Source organism: Podarcis bocagei (assembly GCF_964188305.1).
Source record: "Podarcis bocagei genome assembly, chromosome: 17".
NCBI classification, from domain to species: Eukaryota; Metazoa; Chordata; class Lepidosauria; order Squamata; family Lacertidae; genus Podarcis; species Podarcis bocagei.
Window position 1 is genome coordinate 43,147,296 of NC_138143.1, and position 18,745 is coordinate 43,166,040.

General features: G+C 45.1%; 1 protein-coding gene across 2 annotated transcripts in view; it reads left to right on the forward strand.

Moving 5' to 3' along the window:
- The first annotated feature begins 1,619 nt into the window (after positions 1–1,619).
- The window catches only part of GSK3B (glycogen synthase kinase 3 beta), a 64,237-nt gene continuing 47,111 nt past the window's right edge, over positions 1,620–18,745 (forward strand). For both annotated transcript variants that reach the window (XM_081176702.1, XM_081176703.1), the window contains exon 1: positions 1,620–1,752. In XM_081176702.1, the coding sequence (XP_081032828.1) occupies positions 1,665–1,752 (88 nt within the window). In that variant the 5' untranslated portion in view covers positions 1,620–1,664. The remainder of the gene's footprint in view (positions 1,753–18,745) is intronic.

Consider the following 18,745-nt stretch of genomic DNA (forward strand, 5'->3'; position numbering starts at 1 on the left):
TTCTCTTTTGGGGCAGCATCTGCCCGGCCGCTCGGAGGAGGAGCCGAGGCGAAGGGAGCTCCCAGCCGCCCCGGGAGGCAGCTGCCATTCGCGGCCCACTTCCAGGGCGGCGCCAACCCGCCTCGCCGAAGAAAGAAGCTGCGGCGCCTCAGAAGGGAGAAAGGCCAGGCCGCGCCCATCAGGGGACAGGCAGCTCCTCCAATAGGAGCGCGCGTCAGAGGCGAGAGCGGGGCGCACAGCGGCCCGAAAAGGAAGCTGGTTGGCGTTCCCAGGCCGCCTCAGCGCGGCCGCCCAATCACAAAAGAGCACTTCAGGCGCGAAGAGCCAATCTGAATCCAGCCAAAGCCAAGTCTCCGCCCAAGCCGGGCGCGGCTTTTTCCTTTCCCTTCTTCTGCGCAGGGCGGAGCCGCGCTGGCCTCAGGCCCCACCCATTTTGCATCAGACGGTCTCCGGGCCCGTCCCACTGTCGTGGGAAACATCCTGTCGTCTCATTGGCTCTGCCGCAGCGACAATTTAGGGACAGCGGCTTCCTATTGGCTTCCGAAAGGGAAGGGACGGGTACACCCTTGGGTTCTTTTCGTAGCTCGTATGTGATTGGCCGCCCTCGCGGAGCAGAGGAAGCTTCCTTTCGCCGCCGCTCATTGGTGGCGAGGTAGTGCCAGGAGGGAGGGCATTCCGCGGCAGCTCTCGCGGATTGGCGGCCCGAATCCTTTCGGCTCTGGCCAGCTTCGGCCGTTCGGCTTGGCATTCACGGAGCACACTTAGTCGGGTTGCGTAAGCCTTAGCAGGCTCCTGCTTCCCCTCCCTCCTCCCCCTTTTTGGTGTAGCATGGAAGAAAGCGCCGCGGCGCCTTTCGGAACGGGACGCTCGTTTCGGCATTCTCGAAGGGCACTTAGGAAGGCTGCGTAAGCGCGGCCAGCCCTCGCCGCCCAGAGAGCGCGGAAGCGAAGGAGGAACCGCCACGGCCCCACAGCGCGCAGCGGACAAAGGAGCGAAAAGGCGGCGCCTCAGCCGGCCGGGCCGGGAGGAGCAGCAGCAGCAGCGCCGCCGCCGCCGCCATGGCCCGCCCCGCCGCCCTCGCCGCCCGCCCGCCGCCGCACTGCAGCGCCCTCCTCCGCCTCCGCCGCCCCTCCGGCCGCCGCTCGCCCGCCGGGTGGGCGCTATGAGGAGAAGCAGCAGCGCCAGGCCCGGCCTGTGTCCGCGCTGAGGAGAAAGGAGCCAGGAGCCCCTCGCCCGCCGCCGCCGCCGCCGCCCCGCATCTCCTCCTCCTCCTCCCGCCTCTCGTATTCCTCCGCCAGGCGGAGGGCGAGGAAGAGTCCGCCCTTTCCCCGCGTCTCCCGGGGGGGGGGAAGAAGAAAAGGGGGCGCCTCCTTTTCCCCTCAGCCGCCGCCGCCGCCTCGCGCGCCTGACTTTCCGCCTCGCGAGGCCGGCTCCTCTTCTCGCCGTCGGGGGGCGGCGACTGGATCGGGCAGGGTTGGGCCGCCAAGGCCGAGGATGGCGGCCCCCTCGCGCTAAGGGGGGGGGGAGAAGAGACGGTCTTTTGAGGGGGGGGGTCTTTTTGGGTGGGGGAGCCTGGACCTGCCCGCCCTCCGCCTTGCACCTGAGGAGGAAGAAGCGCAGGGGAGTTGGTCCGGCGAGCGCGGGGGGTGGCCAGGCGAGGCACCATGTCCGGGCGGCCGAGAACCACCTCCTTTGCGGAAAGCTGCAAGCCGGTGCAGCAGCCCTCGGCCTTTGGCAGCATGAAAGTTAGCCGTAAGTATTGATTTGCACCAATCTACGGGGTTCTCTCCCTCCCTTGAACGCCGCATCTCTCGGGGGATGCCTCGGGTCCCTCTTGGTCCCCTAGAGCGCTGCCTGTCAGAGCCGGAGGCGGCCTGGTGGCGGCTCTTCCTTTCTTTTCTCCCCACCCCCACTCCGCCCACCCTCCGCCTCCCATTGAGAATAAAAAGCCAGCCTTGGAGTCTCTGCATCTCCTCCTAACCTCAAGGATTGCTTGATGCTTCTGCTAGATCCCTCTGTGTACTTACACTTCGGATCTGCAGAGTGGCTTTTGTCAAGGGTGGATTTACTTTGTTCACACAACCTTTAAGAAGTGATTGGATCTTGATCGACTCTCTTCATATTATTTCAGGTTTTCTTATATTTTTTGCCCTTTTTATGAGGGGTGCCTTCTAATGGTGAGGGCCGTGGTTCCATTTGATCTTACACACCACTGTTTCATACACCTGAACAATGATTGATTTCTTTATGCCTATAGCTAATGGAACTTCCTGGTGAACTATCAGTTCTCGAATCGTTTAAATCAAAATGTGTGCGGTATTGTAAAACGTACTACAAATAGAACTTCAAATTTGTTTTAATCCACCTGCTTTCAAAGAACTCGTATTTATGGATATAGCTTGTATTTAAAAGGACTTTGTGGTTAGCTCCATTGTAGGACATGGATTTTAGAATAAGGCTCTAATCTGGCTACCTTTTTATGGACCTGAAAAAGTCCCTCCCCACCCCCAAGGCTGCAGTCCTAAAAACACTGGCTTGGGGTTTTATCTGACCATGCAATAATATGGCCTTCTATTAAGGATTATTGTTTGGCAGAAATTTTATGGAATATTTATCCATTAATTTCTGAAATGTTTGTCACAGCAATTAAATGTGTAAGAATGTTGGACAGGAGGAGGAGGCGGCCTTCAGAACCAAGCCAAAAAAAGCTCACCAGACTGCCAGGTGCCTGACAGCCCTGCGGTTCTTGAAGGACCATGCAACAAGCACAACATGTTTATCAGGCTCTTGTTTTTTTTGTTTGATTGGTTATGAGTTATGAAGACCTGGGCCACGGGTTCAAGTTGTAAACAGTCTTAATTTAATGCCTTGAGTGTCAGTAGTACTTGTAAAAATGTAGAATATAATTGGCACATGTTGGGTGCTTTAGATAATATACTTTTGGTGTTACAAAACTTCTTTATTTCTGAAATACTAGACACATTGCCTGTGTTTTACTTATTCTGATGTAAAAAGCATTGAGAGGTTGCAGCCCATTCATGAAAGCTTTGTTGACCCCATAACTTTTAACTGTGTGACAACACAGCATATTAAGACTTGGAAGTGTTCATTTTTAATTCTCTGGGCGATTCTTTGATCAGTTTTGAAGTATCCTTGGAAGAAATGTTAGTTGACCACAAATTTTAGAATTACACATTTTTTTAACTATTATTAATCAGTTTGCAGAGCTGTGATGTTGGTTTTTTAGAGTTGCTATATTATTTATTTGGAATCCTAGAACAACATGACAGTAACAGTCAATCCTGTACTGTATGTGTCTATTCAGAAGTAAACCCTATTTGACACATCTAAGAGAGATGGAGAACTTGTGACCCTGCATCATGTTACTGAACCACACCTCCCATCATCCCTGACAACAGCCATGCTGGCTGGGGCTGATTTGAATCGGAATGTACTTAACAGAATTTATATACTGCTTGGTTATAAATAAAACCTCTAAGTGATTTACAAAATCCAACATCATCTGGAAGGTCACAGGTTTCCAACTCCTAGATTGCATCGTAAGTTACATATTGATTTTCAAGATTGTTTTAAATTTCATAGTGCTGTATTAAAATTATCTGGGTAAAACTATACATAAGGCAAACGTGAGGTTCCCTGTATATCTCATCACAGTAATGCAGGCTGGGGTTTGTACATAAGTCATTCCTAGGGAAAAATCAGGGGTGTATAACCTTCCTTGCCATAATTCTTGTCCTGGTTGTGTGTTCTGCAATTCTGGTAAGTTGGGAGAAGAGACTGTGATAGAGCAGTAGTGGGAAACCTTTGGCCTGTGGGTCCAATTATACCTCCCAGGCCTTCACATTTGGCCCATCAGGCTATTTCAACAAAGTCACGTCCACCTGCCCTAACCTGATGTCATGTATGATGTCAGGTCTGGGGCAGGTAAGGGCGGGGCTTGGCAGAAGGGGTGCTTGCAGGCATTACTGATTAGCTCATTGACAGTGCTTGCCAAGGCTCTTTCACAGTGCAGGGCAAGCTAGCCGACTCAGTGTGGCTTCTGAATAATTCTAAAGTGCTATTTTCTGTGGTGCTTTGAACTGGGTTTTGGAAGATCCAACAATCAGCCAATTGTCATATTTTCAGAAGCCCTGCTGTGCAAAATAGCAGGCAAAAAAGGTCACCTCGTCTTATTACGATGTCAGGCAATTGACAGGTGAGCTACCTGTCAAACTTGGCCTGTGCAGAGGGGGCGGGGCGGGGAGAATAACAACCTGGTTCACCAGTCTGGAGTGGTTCCCCATCTTTGTGGCAGAGAGAGGCCATCCATTGATGCCCCCCCCCATTGATGATACTTAGTAAGCATATCAACAAACTAATAGTTCTATTAATAAGACAGATTTTTTAACTGTTGGAGCAGCCCAGGTTGTGATGGATGCCTCTTAAATTGCCACATGCCATTTTATAAACACTTGCTTTAATACAATTTTTTAAAAATTTTGCTATGTAATTAATCTGTGACATTCTTCAAATTTTTTTTTTAAAAAGATTAACCTAAGTGATAACCTGGACTGTAATGTTTAATCAAGTTATTCAGTTATTAGTGGGCATCACAAATCTTAGTGGTATTTTAATTTAAAGCAGAATGGGATTTGTATATTGTTGAGCATCCTAGTGAGTCTGGGCTTGACTCTCTCTGAGTTTAAGGTTATTTCTTTATTCTTTTAGTGCCTTTTATCTAGAAGAACTTGGAAGCACCTAGAGACTTGGAAGCACAATCACATTGAGGCGACATTGGAGGGTCTAAATCTGCTAGAACCTATGGGCTAAAGATTTTGTGGATCTGGCTGTTACTAATTGATTTCACCCCATGCAGAAATCAGTGGTTTTTGAGCGAGAAAAGAGTAACACTTTATATCACTTTTGACACCAGATAATATGAGGGCCTTGGGCTATATGTAGCTCTGTCTTCAGGTGAGATTGGACTGCTCCACCTTTTGATACAGTATTTGCCTTTAGTTCTAAAGAGAGGAACATCCCACTTGCTCAGTCACCTACTAGGCTGATTAAAGCATAGCATGGTTTGACCTGTGCCTTTCTATTTCAGTTCTTGTTTAAGAATGAGGAAAATAACTTTCATTTGTGCCATAATCCTATATTTTAGTTACAATTCTGTTCTTTGACTGCTGTTGCTTACATAGCCAAAATGACAACACACAAGTGGGAGGTATGAACAGATTTGAGGAAACGAAGGTTTGCAGAAGTATAAACAAATCTTTAGAAAAAACCCTTATCCCGTCTCCACCTCCCAAAACAATCTAATGAAGACTGAAGATGCTCAATGTCTATGGAATGCTGACTGACATGAGGAGTGAGGGAAATTTGAAAACTGGATTTGAGAGCTGCGCAGAGAGATGAAATGAAGAAATCCAATACATTAGCTGAGAATGAGTACTTGTGTACCCCCCTCCCAAAAGCAGGCCAGTGAGTCTTGTGCTTGCTCAGTGCCCATGGAATGCTGATTGAGCAGAGAGAAGGAAAAAATGGGTGGGAAGGGAAATGGAATGGCTGGAAAAGGAGGGTCAAGGAAGAAACACAAAGATGTATGCTGTAGCAATGGGTTTTCCTGCACCAGCAGGGATTTGGACCAGATGACCTTTGAGGTCTCTTCTAGCTCGATGGTTCTAAATAAATAAAGGTTATAGAAAACAGTCTCATTGTTTGGGTAGGTCATTTCCTGGCTCACAATAAGAAGCTATTTTTAAATGTCTATGGGAGAACTGCCCATAGAAATCAATGTAGAAATCCAAGCTTTTATTTTAGTTGGGATCTGACATCTGTGTGTCTGGTCCCCTCCAACCCCTCCCACGAAGCGGGGAAAAGCCCTCAAACAACTGAGGTCTAAGCATACTTGGTGCAGAAAGTGAACTGACTGTGGGACATGATGGGAGTGGCAGAATGGAAAGGCTGAACAGAAGCACTCAACACTGCAGCATTTTCGTTGCAGGATTTTACTGGTGTCAATGCATAGGCAATTCTTCCCTAGCCACCATGTGGCAGATCTGCCTTGGTCCTTACTTTTGATATATCTGGCTCCTACATATTTTTCTTTACCACTTCATCAGTTAGTTGTTATCAGTTTTCCTTGATGAGATTTATATAGAAGGTACTAGCTTTCCATGTACCATGGATCTTCTCTGTAAAATTCTTATTACCTCTTAGGCTTTATACAAACAGTCAGCAAGATATGGTATCTGAAGAAGCATGCATGCACACGAAAGCTCATACCAATAACGAACTTAGTTGGTCTCTAAGGTGCTACCAGAAGGATTTTTAAAATTTTGTTTCGACTACGGCAGCAATACAATACATAAAATGTGGATTACCATTCAGGATTTCTTTGTAGTCACTGTATGACTGAATCAAAATAGGTTTCCTTTTTGAGTCTTCAACCGGATCACTTAGGTTTTAGTTGGAGGCATGTTTTCTAAGGTGAGTGGCAGTTGTGTGTGTTGATTTGAACCTCAAATAAATGTCAGACCAAACAATGCAATTATGTATTTAATATTGTTCTGATATTTATAATTCGCATGGCCCTAATACCCAGGATCATTAAGAATAATAGTAATACCAAGTCACAAAATACATACAAAACTACTGATAATTCCTACTAAATGACAGATCTGAAAGTTCACATAATTCACATATCCAGAATCAAATATCCAAATTCTGTGGCTAAGATTCTTTGTCTGGCATAAAGTTTTAAGTGAATCCTGAGCAGTCTATCCAAGTCCCCACATTATAAAGTATAAGCCAATCTATAAGAAAAAAATCTGAACAAATATAAATTGCTTGCAGTTTTAAAATCTTACAAACAAGGAGTCAAACAAAGGAAGCAATCTCAAAAGAACTCAAGTCAGTCTAAATCTGATTTTGTGCCACTAATTTTTTAAAGATATATATTTGGCAACAGAAAGGCTTAAATGTTTTAAAATTAGGTTTGCAGAAACAAATCAGCATATATTCTGTAAATAAATTAAAAGTGCCCTTTTGTCTGTTAATAAACCAAGGGAATAGATCCATTTCTCCTATGTGCAATATGCATTTAATTAGCTGTTTCTGCAATTTCTACTATTGATTTGGTATAAAATGGATTGTCTTAAAAATACTGTATACACTGATAGTATACTACTTTATATTGTGGATAATGTTCTTTTTTGTAACAGAAAAGCTTTTCATAAACGTAGGCGTGTCGCTTACCACAAAGTCAATGTAGAGCAATCCTGCGCATGTTTTCTTGAAAGCAAGATCCACTGGCTATGTTTGGATAGTCTCACATCTCTGCTTATGAATGCACATGAAGGAGCCTTATGGTTGTGCATGCGCCCACCTTGTTAGAAAGCCTGTTATTCTGATTTGAACTTATGGGTCACTTTTTAAAAAACAAAAAGTCACTTAAAGCATACATTAAAAGCAATGTACAACTGAAATGGAGTAAAAGCTAAGGAGTAAGACATCCAATCCACTGAAGAGGGGGCACAGATAATTAAAAGTCAAAAGCCCAATGGAAAAGAGTTTTTTGCCTGATGCCTAAAAATGGGTAACGATGGCACCAGGTGTGCTTCCCTGGGGAGAGCTGTAAATGGGAAGCAACTGTTAAGAAGCCCAGTTCCCATGTTGCTACCCTCTTCACTTCCCTCGGACAAGACACATAGAGAAGGGCCTTAGATTATGAGCATAGAGTATGTGTTAGTTCATGTGAGGGGAGGTGGCCCCTGAGGTATTGGGGTCCTGTGCTGCATAAGGGTTAACTGCTCAAAACTAGCATCTTGAATTGATCCTGGAAACTAATTAGAAGCCTGTGCAGTTGTGCTAGAACTGGTGTTACATATTCAGACTGACTGGTCAGCAATTTGGTTGCCAGATTCTGCGCCCATTGCAGTTTCTGAACAGTCTTCAAAGGCAACCCCTACTTTGGCAAAATAGGAAACCATAGTTAACTGAAAACTTCCTAATTTGTTTGTTGTCTTGCACAACAAGTGGTTGCATGTGTGTCCAGAAGTCTCATTCGTATTTCAGCCATATATGATAGAAATAATCCAGTTCTGGCCATTGTGTTCAGTGGAATATGTACAGCTAGGAATATATGTAATAAGCATTGTGGCCTTCCTAAGTGTAAATGCTGCCACTATACTCATTGTTACAAAAAGAGGAATGAAAACCACATGAAATGTCACTATTCAACACGCTCATGTAATTGGTAGGGATGAGCAGTTTTCAGTACATAAAGTCATAATGTCTCTTCAGTAATGTAATTTGAATGATCCAATTGAATCTCTGAGTCTTCATACACTCCACATTAAATTATTGTCTTACTCATACCTGTTTTATATATTATAATACTATCATTCATTTTTAGGTTGATATTTTCTGTGAACTGCCCTGAGACCTCCGGTTATAGGGCAGTATATAAATTCAATATATAATAATAATAATAATTCAAAATTTCTTTGCACGCTTTTTCACACTGAATGTGACTGAATGAAAATAGGCTTTCCTCCTGTGTCTTACTTGGGATAGACGTTACTGCTGCCACTTTAAAACAGGTCACTTTAGATTATTCTCACATTAGGAGACATTTCAAGGAGTGGCACACATCTCTGCTGGTCTTCACTAGCCTGGTTGCTTCCTCTTGATTGCCTCATGACTCTTAAATCCTTCAAGTCATTAAGATAAATAGCCATGTAGGGTCTGTTCATGGTCTTGATGACCAATGAGGCAGTCCCTGAAAGTGTGCTTATCATCTTGAGGTCTTAAAAGTGGTTTCTCCCATCTGTGAGTGATCTGTATTTCTGCAGGCAAAGAAAGCAAACTGTTGCTCTCTTGTTTTCAGCGCCAACTTATGAATGTTTACTTAGAAGAAAGTCCTACCATGTTTTTGGGGCTTAACTCCCACCTAAGGCTGCATAAGAAGGCGGCCTAGATTCTCTTGGACCGTTCATTGATACAGCTAGGTCTTCTCACCTTCTACTTCCAAAATCAGTCATGTCTCTCACAGAAACTTTCTAAAATGTATACACTGGCTACCATCTTGTCCTGCTACCCAGCACACTTGTCTGTACTTCTAAAATCTTTTTATTTGCCCATGCAACCATAATTCTGCTCATATTTCCTGTTACCTCCTTGTGACAGTTGCTTCTTCATTTCTGTCACCTGCAACTACCTGAAAGTTTCCTTTTGTCTTAAATGGTGGTGGCAGGGATGTGAATTATTTAATTCTAAATCAGTTGAGTTACAGGAGAGAAACAGATTCTGGGATTATTGTTTCTGGAAGTCCCGGCTCGCTTTAACTCTTGCTGTCTTCCCTGAGAACCCTTGGCTAGGCAGTCTCAGTTTCTCCCTTACCTCAAGGCCAGATTGACAGAAAGAGAACACAAAAGCAGGGGAAATGTCCCTGAGGGTGCTGACTTAGCTGTTGAATACATACTTGGTTTTCCCTTGGAACAGTTGACTGCAAAAGTTCTGATTTTATGGTGACATCTCTCTGCTTACTCTAATTTTGTATTTGGGGTATGAAAAAGTAGACTCTTTCCAGCAAAGTACCCTCTTTTTGTTGTTTGAAAACATGCTGTGCAACGCGTAGTACTGGCCTCACTCTTGCTTCTTCATTGCGCATGTGGGCGGACAGCACTTGGAAGTTGCAGTTGAGTCAATTTTGATATTCCATTCTCTCCACTTACTTGGGCATAAATACCACTGAAGTCTGTAAGAATTACTTTGGAGCAAACATGCATGAGATCATGTTAAGAACAATTTTTTAAATCAATACAGTAAGGGTAGGAAGAATGGGGAAACTCAGTGTTAGTGTGCATACTCTGCGTGCTTCTCCGTTTCGGTCCTTGGTGTCTTTGGTTAAAAAGATTAGACAGCAGGTGATGGGAAAGATTCTGCCTGTGGCCATTGAAAACCACTGCCAGACAAAGTAGATCAGGGAAAGCCAACATGGCCCTCCAGGTGTTTGGGATTACAACCCATTGGCTCCACCCACCATGGCCAGTGAGCGTGGATAATGGTTGTAAGCCAACACGATAGCTCCAGATGCTGTGGACATAGCTGGAGTAGGCAGTATTGGGCAGATGGGTTGCTGGTCTGACTTGAAGAAAGGCAGCTTCCTATACGGGGTAGGAGAGAGAGAAAGTGAGAAAGAATGTGATAGCTGTTTGGATTATTAAGTTAACATGGTTACAACAGAAGCTATCAAATGGGATTTGTCTCCAGGGAAACAATGTATTCCCAAATTATGATGAAATTTGTGTTTTCAAATAATTTATTTGTATTTAGTTTGCATGGAGTGCCATTTCATCACTACAGACTGTCACATCATCCAGCTCCCAACTGTTTACACAGGCTTAGGACAGTTTTTGTTTATATTCATTATTTGTTACAATTTTCGCCTTCATTGTTAAGATTTTGGATTGTATTTTCCTGAGCTTGGAAGAGGTCACTGTTTGCTTATATTACTCTATGCAGGGTTGCTACATAATTATTAATACTTCCAATATAAACATGCTTATATCAAAAACCTTTACAGTTCCTGATGACTTCAAGGTTATTCATTGATGGAAATGAAAGGTGACATTCAACTAAGTTGTCACATGCATGGAATGATGTTTTCTTGCACACCTGGGACTTCTTTCCTCTCGTCCCTCTATCTGCCCCCTGTGCCCCCCCATTTGCTCTGGAAGGCGGGGTGAACCCTCAGAAAAGGTTTAGGGGACATGCAGCCTTATTGGGGCGGAGTCTTGTTGCACGTGTGGACCTCATTATGTGCATGCATTGAGTGTTATGCTGAATGCCACCCTTTATTTTAAAATTAGGGCTGCAGCTTTAATTGATGAATCAAAATGATGAATGAAAGTTCTTGACCCAGTTGTTTTAAAAAATGATGCTCCCAGTCCTCCGTTGATGATGCTTTTTTGAGGTGAGCTACTGTAGCCAGGCAACCAACCCCCCCCCCCCAAAAAAAATCATGAAATGGGAGATTGCAAGGGTCACTAGGGCACTTTCCCATTTCCTATGGGAGGTGTGCCTGGAGGAGGAAGTTGAATGTTAACTCACTCATGCCTGGAGCCACGGGGTCTAAAAAGGAACATATGAACAAAGGTCCCTTTAGTCCAACGTTTTGTTCCAGCAGTGGCCAACCAGATGTGTGTGGAAAGCCTGGAGGCAAGACATGAGCGCACAAGCATTCTTCCACTCCTAATCTCCACTCCAGCCATTGGTATACAGAGCCATATAGTCTCCCATAACGGTAGTCGCTGATGATAGCTTTATTCTCCATGGATTTGTCTAAACCTGTTTTAAAGCTGTCTGATTTGGTGGCTATCATTGCATGTTGCGCTAGTGAGTTCTATAATATGCTCTGTGTGAAGAAGTATTTCTTTTTTTCTGCCCTCAGTCCTCCCACATTTAGCTTCATTGAATGACCCTTAGTTCTAGTATTATTGAGAACATTCTTTACTCTTCCCTTTCTCCACACCTTGCAGAGTTTTATGCATCTTTTATTATGCCCCCTCCCCATTTACTTACACCCCCCCAGCTAGAACTCCTCCAAATGTAATGTTACCACACAGGAATTTTCCCCCAGCTCCTTGATAATTTCAAGTGCCTTTTGCTGAACTTTCCCAACTTCGCAATAGCCTTTTTTGAGCCGAGGCAGTATATGGTATTCCAAGCATAATGACACTGTCTGTTTCCAACGATGGAGAGCATTTGGTATCGACCTTTGGAGCAGTGAGATGTTTGCTGATGGGAAAAGGAGAAAGTGACAGTTTTGACTAAAAAAAATCTGATAAGGTGTGGAGATGAATATCTGGTGACTGCCACTATCTTGACCACCTGAGGTAGGAACCTTGTGTTCAGTACTGGAAAGGAACAGGATTGCCCTTCCTTTTGGGGATATTGTTGCAAAAGTTTCTTTTTTTTAAACGCTACAGTATGTGTTGGATCAAGGGAACTCATCACTAAGAGGGCTTAGGCAGAGAAAATGTGGAGAACACTTCTAATTTCAAACTGCAGGGAAGGGACTACTTACGGTATATGTCTGCCAGTTATGTCAGTGGTAGCATCAAGAAGAAGCATTTGAAACTACCAAAGATTCCATCCAGGGGTCCGCAAATCTGGACCCTTTTTTGTATCATATTGGCTCATCCTTTTCAGTTTCCCCCCCAGTGTGCTGGCACGCTACAAATATATGAGTGGGTTGATAAAGCAGTTCAGTTCAGTCCAGTTGTGTTGATTATAATGAAAGATCAAGAAGCTATAAAGTACTCGTGTGGCAGTGATCACATGTGTTTTACTGTTTGGCCTGACATCAGCATCAAGAATATTCATGACAATCATGGTCGCTCATCCTACTCAGGGCACTGTCAATAAAAGGAGGCTTGCTATCTCTCCTCCCTGACCATGAGCCACGTCAAGGGGACAGAGAACATTCAGGTGGATGGCTGAGCAGACCACTGCTAATGCCTGGGCTGTAGCACCTCTGTAGACAGATATACAAGAAAGTGTGGCACAAAATGAAGTGAAACTATTCGCATCTGACTCAAACCACCGACTCAGAAGATACTTTACCAGATTCCCATCCCACATGGTGGAAGGGATTGATGCCTTTCATCTGAACCCCTTACTTGCAAGTTTGCTAAAGAAAATATGGCTGGAGAAGACAGAATTCATTCTAATGGTACCTGCAATGCCTCAGTGCCATTTTAGCCAAGTCAGCTGTGGTTCCCAGATATATTGTGTCTGGCCATAGCGCTACCATAGACTCTGCCAGCACATCAGGAGCTGCTCAAACATCCACTCAGTATGGCTGAACTTAACCATCTGGAAGACCACCGGGAAAAGACTCAGAAAGGGGTGGATTGCTGGACTATAATCCTAGCAGTCTGTGCCTCCCACAAACCAGTCAGCCCTGTGGTTCTACCTGGGAGACCTTCTTGTGCTGGTACAAGAAGAAACACAAAAGCTCTTCCAGAGTGCCACTACCAGAAATTGTACTGTTCCTACAAGATGGGTTCAAATTGGGGCTCAAACCAAACACGTTGAAAAGAAGGTTTCGGCATTGTCCTCGCTCCTATCTAGATGTTCATTCGCTATGCACAGCTCACATCCCAAGCAGTCCGTGATACAACATAGGTTCCCAACATGGGATCTACATACTGTCATGATAGTCTTACAACACGTACTGTTCAAGCCCCTGAAGGAGGTGCCACTCTGAATCCTATTGTTCAAAGTGCTGTTCCTGGTTTCTGTGACCTCAGCAAGATTCATGTCTGAACTTGGGACCTTGTCCATCTTAAAAGAATTGTGTATAATCTATAGAGATCTTGTAGTATAATTTTATACCTTTATACCGAAAGTTAACTCCACATTCCACAGTCAACAGGACCTTATAAATCTGACATCATCATCATCATTATTATTATTAAAATTTGAATACCCTGTTTCATCTGAAGATCACAGATGAAATGTGGCTATAGCAGTGTTAGAAATTAGCCAGGCGCCAGGCGGATGTGCACCCACTGGCAGAGGAAGAGGAGTGCAGCCCCGGCAGCACGATCCCAGTGGGGTGCCACCCGCGCACTGGGTGCCAAGCCCCTGCGGGCGGCGCGTCACGCCCCCAGGACGTGCGCCAGCCCCGCCCCACCTACTCTCTGCCCCCCCCGATGCCGGAGCATTTTTGCAACTGTTACCCTTGTTTAAGGAATCATTTGGCACCTAATATGTATTTGAGTTTCTCAAGTCTGGGCTACAATTGAGGAACAAGTCAAAACCTTAAAACAAATTTCAAACCACAGTTTGCTTATAGTCCACTTGATTTGGGGGGGACCCCAGGATCTTTGCTTGTCTTGAAGCGGGCAATCATAGTTTTCCAGTTCAAAAAAATGGGAAACTATGACTAGGCACTACTGCATAGCATTCCAGTATACCTCAAAGGGTGCACATCCGCCTGGCGCCTGGCTAATTTCTAACACTGCTGTAGCCACATTTTCCCATAGTTAGATAAGCATAGAATTATTAATAATTAGAATATCCCTGGTTTAATCATAGTTTGCCTGAAGAGCAAAAGCCTTGTTCATCTTGTGGATTATTAAGATATGGTTGTCTGAATGAAGCCCATAGTCATTTTATAATCTATACTGTTCACTTCACATATAGAATTGAGTTTTGTTTAGGGATTTTGTTCTGTATTTAGCCTGTAAAAGATGTCAGAATGTCTCATAAAATATAATCTGAGAATAACTGATTTATATAGCTTTGAATCTGAGGAAGTGTAAAACCAACTGCCTTCACTAAAGTGGTTAATTTTGAATGGTGAAATTGCTTGAGTGTGGCCTGAATGGCAGGAATAGGCTGACCCTACAATTTTAGGGTCTGCTTTTTCCCTCTTTCGGGAATTCCCATGATCCATTGATTGGCATGTATTTAAATTTACAAAGCAAAAAAGATTTCTTCACAGTTAAAACATAAATTGCTCCTGAATATTCATTCAGACCAAAGCCAATCTAGTCCATCTTTTCTCCCACAGTGGCCAGTGAGGTGCTTTTGAGAAGTTCACAAACAGGATTTAATGTTAATAGCAATCCCCTACTGTTTATGTCTGGTGTCTGCTATTGAGGTTCCATTTGGGGCTATTATTGCTATCAGTAGCCATTGGTAGGCATATTCAGTAAGGAAAAGTAATTTTTTTGAAGCTATCATAGGGCTAGAAACACATTCTGTTCATCATGAGCCTCTTCTTCCTTCCAACTCCGAAATGGAAATGTGGGGGAGGTTTGTTGAGCCCTGTAGTATTCTGCCTCCCAACTTTTGAAGGAAAGGAAAAGCAGTTCACTGTCAGCATATGACAATAACAACTGCAAGAAGGAAGGAATGTGGTGCTTATGTGTTGTTTTGTAAGTGTCCCAGCAACCAGCATGCACTAGACCTGGAGTCCCCACCACAATGGCAGCAGAAACTGCACTATCCATAAACATCTCCCTTGGCACCAAGGCCCTCTGCTTTTCCTAATTTTAAAAAATGTAGATGCTTAATTCTGCATGGAGCTGAGTATGTGCCCAATTAACCATGTTGGGTTAAGCACCTGCTCATATATCTCTGGCACTGAAATCAACAGGTCTTAAACATGCTTAACTTTAGCTTGATAACTTTAGCTTGATAATATCCCAAGTTCTATTAGAACTGTCTTTCTTAAATGGAATGAGAAGGCATGTGTGTAGATAATCCTAGCTACTGAAAAGTGGTTGTGTTACTAATTAGGCAGAATGCCTGTCCATATTACTGGACAGTGCTGCATAAACATAAACCTGCATGTCCACATGCTAAGTATCTTGATAATACTTTTTTGTGAACTGAAAATAATTGCTTTGGGATCTGCCAAGAATACCTAAAAAGTCTGGAAAACCCTTGGTTGCTGATAACCTATGTACAGTACAGATACTTTTTAATATATTGTCAGGATGCTTTTTTCTGGTGTGTGTGCTGTGCGATACTTGGGAAGCCCAAGAATCTCAATGATACTGTGTAGTCAATGTGCGTGAAAGAGGAAAAAGACAATTTTGTTTTAGAGCAAGGTTAGGAAACATGATCTGGCCAGTGAGTGAGATGCTTACCTCTCCTTTCACACACAGGCCACCTGTAAATCACTTGACATCATTGCATAATCTGTTAAAAGTTCAAAGGAGTTTTGTACAATTGTCCATCTGTTGTTTGGTGGTTATAGCAACCCCCTTTGAAGCTGTGCTTTCAGCACCAGTCATCTATAGGCCTGGGCGAAATATCGATATATTGTCCAAAACCGGTTTGAAGTCCATTTCGTGATATCTGTTTCATAATTTTTGACCTGGCAATATATCGCGAATCATGGTGTGTGTCTGTCTGTGTGCCATGCAAAAATTACAGTGGGAAAAATGATGAAGCCCCTGAATCTCTTGATTCCTGCAGCCCCTGTTAACTCTGCCGACTCAGCCTTCCCCTGCCTCATGCAGCGGGCAGTGAATCACAATGCAGGAGAAACCCTGAAGTCAACCACTGCCTCTACATCCTTATTTTGGACATCATGATATATTGATATATCACAATGTTTAACTGATGGTGTCAGGGAACTGCCATCGGTTCAGGATGGAGAGAGGAAAAGCCGGATGGATTACAGAGAGCCCCCAAAGATCGTGGGAAGCAGCTCCTCCTCAGCAGAGGAGAGTAACCACGCCTCCAGTGGAGAGGAGCTTCAGGGCTCGGAGGAGGCGAGGCAGTGCCAGGACACCTTGCCTGGGCAAAGCGGGGAGGAGAGAGGTCCTCCGTTACCCACACCCTCCTTACGCACTAAGCTTTCGCGCCGAGAGGGGAGGCGCAGACTGGGCGTCAAAAAAGTACTTTGCTGGGGAAGGTTTAAGGACTGCCCACTCACAGATTCTGCCAGTGAATGAGCCAGCCACGGGAGAGTGGCGCTCTGGACAGATAAAGTTTATTTTGGCATCAAAAGCAAGGCTTCACAGCCGAGCAGGAAGGTATTTGCCTGCTTGCTCTCGAGTAACCCCTTGGAACCCTAACAGATGGTATATCACAATGTTGAAAACCAGATACTGCCCAGCCGGGAGCGCACTTTCAAAGAGGGTCCCTGTAAACGTCAGTTAGCTCATCCTTGGTTAAAGAGAGATGTAATGAGTCCCTAGGACACTTCCTGGAGATGGTGGTCTGATGCAGAGGAGGAATGGGGTGGTCGGGGACAGAGGGTGGCGCTTGGGGGGGAATTGTCATCGCGCCACTCCTTGGTGTGTGGAGTACCTCAGGGTGCGATACTCTCCCCGATGTTTTTCAACATCTTTATGCGCCCCCTCGCCCAGCTTGTTCGGAGTTTTGGGCTGGGTTGTCATCAGTATGCCGATGACACCCAACTCTATCTGTTGATGGATGGCCATCCTGACTCGGCCCCAGACACACTGACCAGATGTTTGGAAGCTGTGGCTGGATGGTTACGTGGGAGCCGGTTGAAGCTAAATCCTTCGAAGACAGAGGTCCTGTGGCTGGGACGGGGCGATATGGGATTGGGGGGGCAACTCCCATCTCTTGCGGGGGCGCAATTAGTGCCAGCACCGTCCGTTAAGAGTTTGGGTGTAATCTTCGACACCTCCCTTTCCATGGAGGCGCAGATTGCAGCTATAACAAAGGCGGCATTTTTCCATCTCCGCCAAGCTAAGCAGTTGGCTCCTTACCTCTCTCGCCCTGACCTAGCCACTGTGATCCACGCGACGGTCACCTCCAGACTGGATTATTGTAACTCGCTCTACGTGGGGCTGCCCTTGAGACTGACCCAGAAACTCCAGCGGGTGCAGAATGCTGCAGCGAGACTCCTTACGAGGTCTTCGCTGCGAGATCACATTCACCCGGTGCTATACCAGCTGCACTGGCTCCCGGTGGAGTACAGGATCAGGTTTAAGGTGCTGGTTTTAACCTTTAAAGCCCTATATGGCCTAGGACCCTCGTACCTACGGGACCGCCTCTCCTGGTATGCCCCACAGAGAAACCTACGGTCTTCAAATAAAAACATCTTGAAGGTCCCAGGCCTCAGAGAGGTTAGGCTGGCCTCAACTAGAGCCAGGGCTTTTTCGGCTGTGGCTCCGATCTGGTGGAACGCTCTGTCACAAGAGACCAGGGCCTTGCGGGACTTGACATCTTTCCGCAGGGCCTGCAAGACAGAGCTGTTCCACCAGGCCTTTGGCCAGGGCACAGCCTGACTCCCTCCCTCGACAATCTTCGCAGAGCTCTGGCCCAATGGTTGCCAGTGGCTTGAATTAATTAATTTTTATAATGAATGATTTTAGAATGTTGTTTATGTTGTACTTTTGTACTGTTTTATTGTTGTTAGCCGCCCTGAGCCCGGCTTCGGCTGGGGAGGGCGGGATATAAATAAAATTTATTATTATTATTATTATTTGGGGGAGTCTGATCTGGTGAGAGCTCTAGTGGGTAGGGGTTTATGGTTATGGCCACCAAGACATGGATGATGTAGGGGAAGGTCCTAGTGGCATTGGATGGGGGGAGATTTGGATCTCCAGGAGGGCTTGAATGAATTATCTGTGGGTCTTCTGGGTGCTTCTGTACCTGCGAGAGAACTGGCTAGAGAGCCCTTTCCTTTCAGGAAGAAGCCTTCCCCCTAGGAGAGGTACCTAGGTAGTCAGCTACTTTTGGCATCTCAATCTCAAAGGACACAGTGACGCCAGTGGTGGTGCAAGCTGACACTGCATGTTTGGCCAACTCAGAGGAGTGCCTGGCCGGCACAGTGTGGAGTGTATGTTGCTCGTTGAATCAGCAGCTTAGCAATACCTAGTCATATAACTTAAAGCTCTGTTGTGCCTTATTTTGTCACCTGTAGACCTGTGTTTGGGCCCTGTGCTGAATTCCTGAATAAAACCTGGTTGTGGTGAAAGCTCATGTTCTGAATTTGATGAGTGGAGCCAGGACAGGAGGTGCCTTAAAGTATCTGCAGGGGGGGAGAATGTTCCTAAAATGGAGCATTTTTGCCTTTGTGGAAAAAACTTCATATAGCTTCCTCTGGAAAGAAAAGAAAAACCTCATTTTTTCTTTCTTTCCAGGGGAAGCTGTTTGTATTCAAAGCACTTTGAATACAAACTGCTTTCTGTGCAGCTGATCTCAGATGATGGTTGGGATTTCAGCTGTGCAAGGT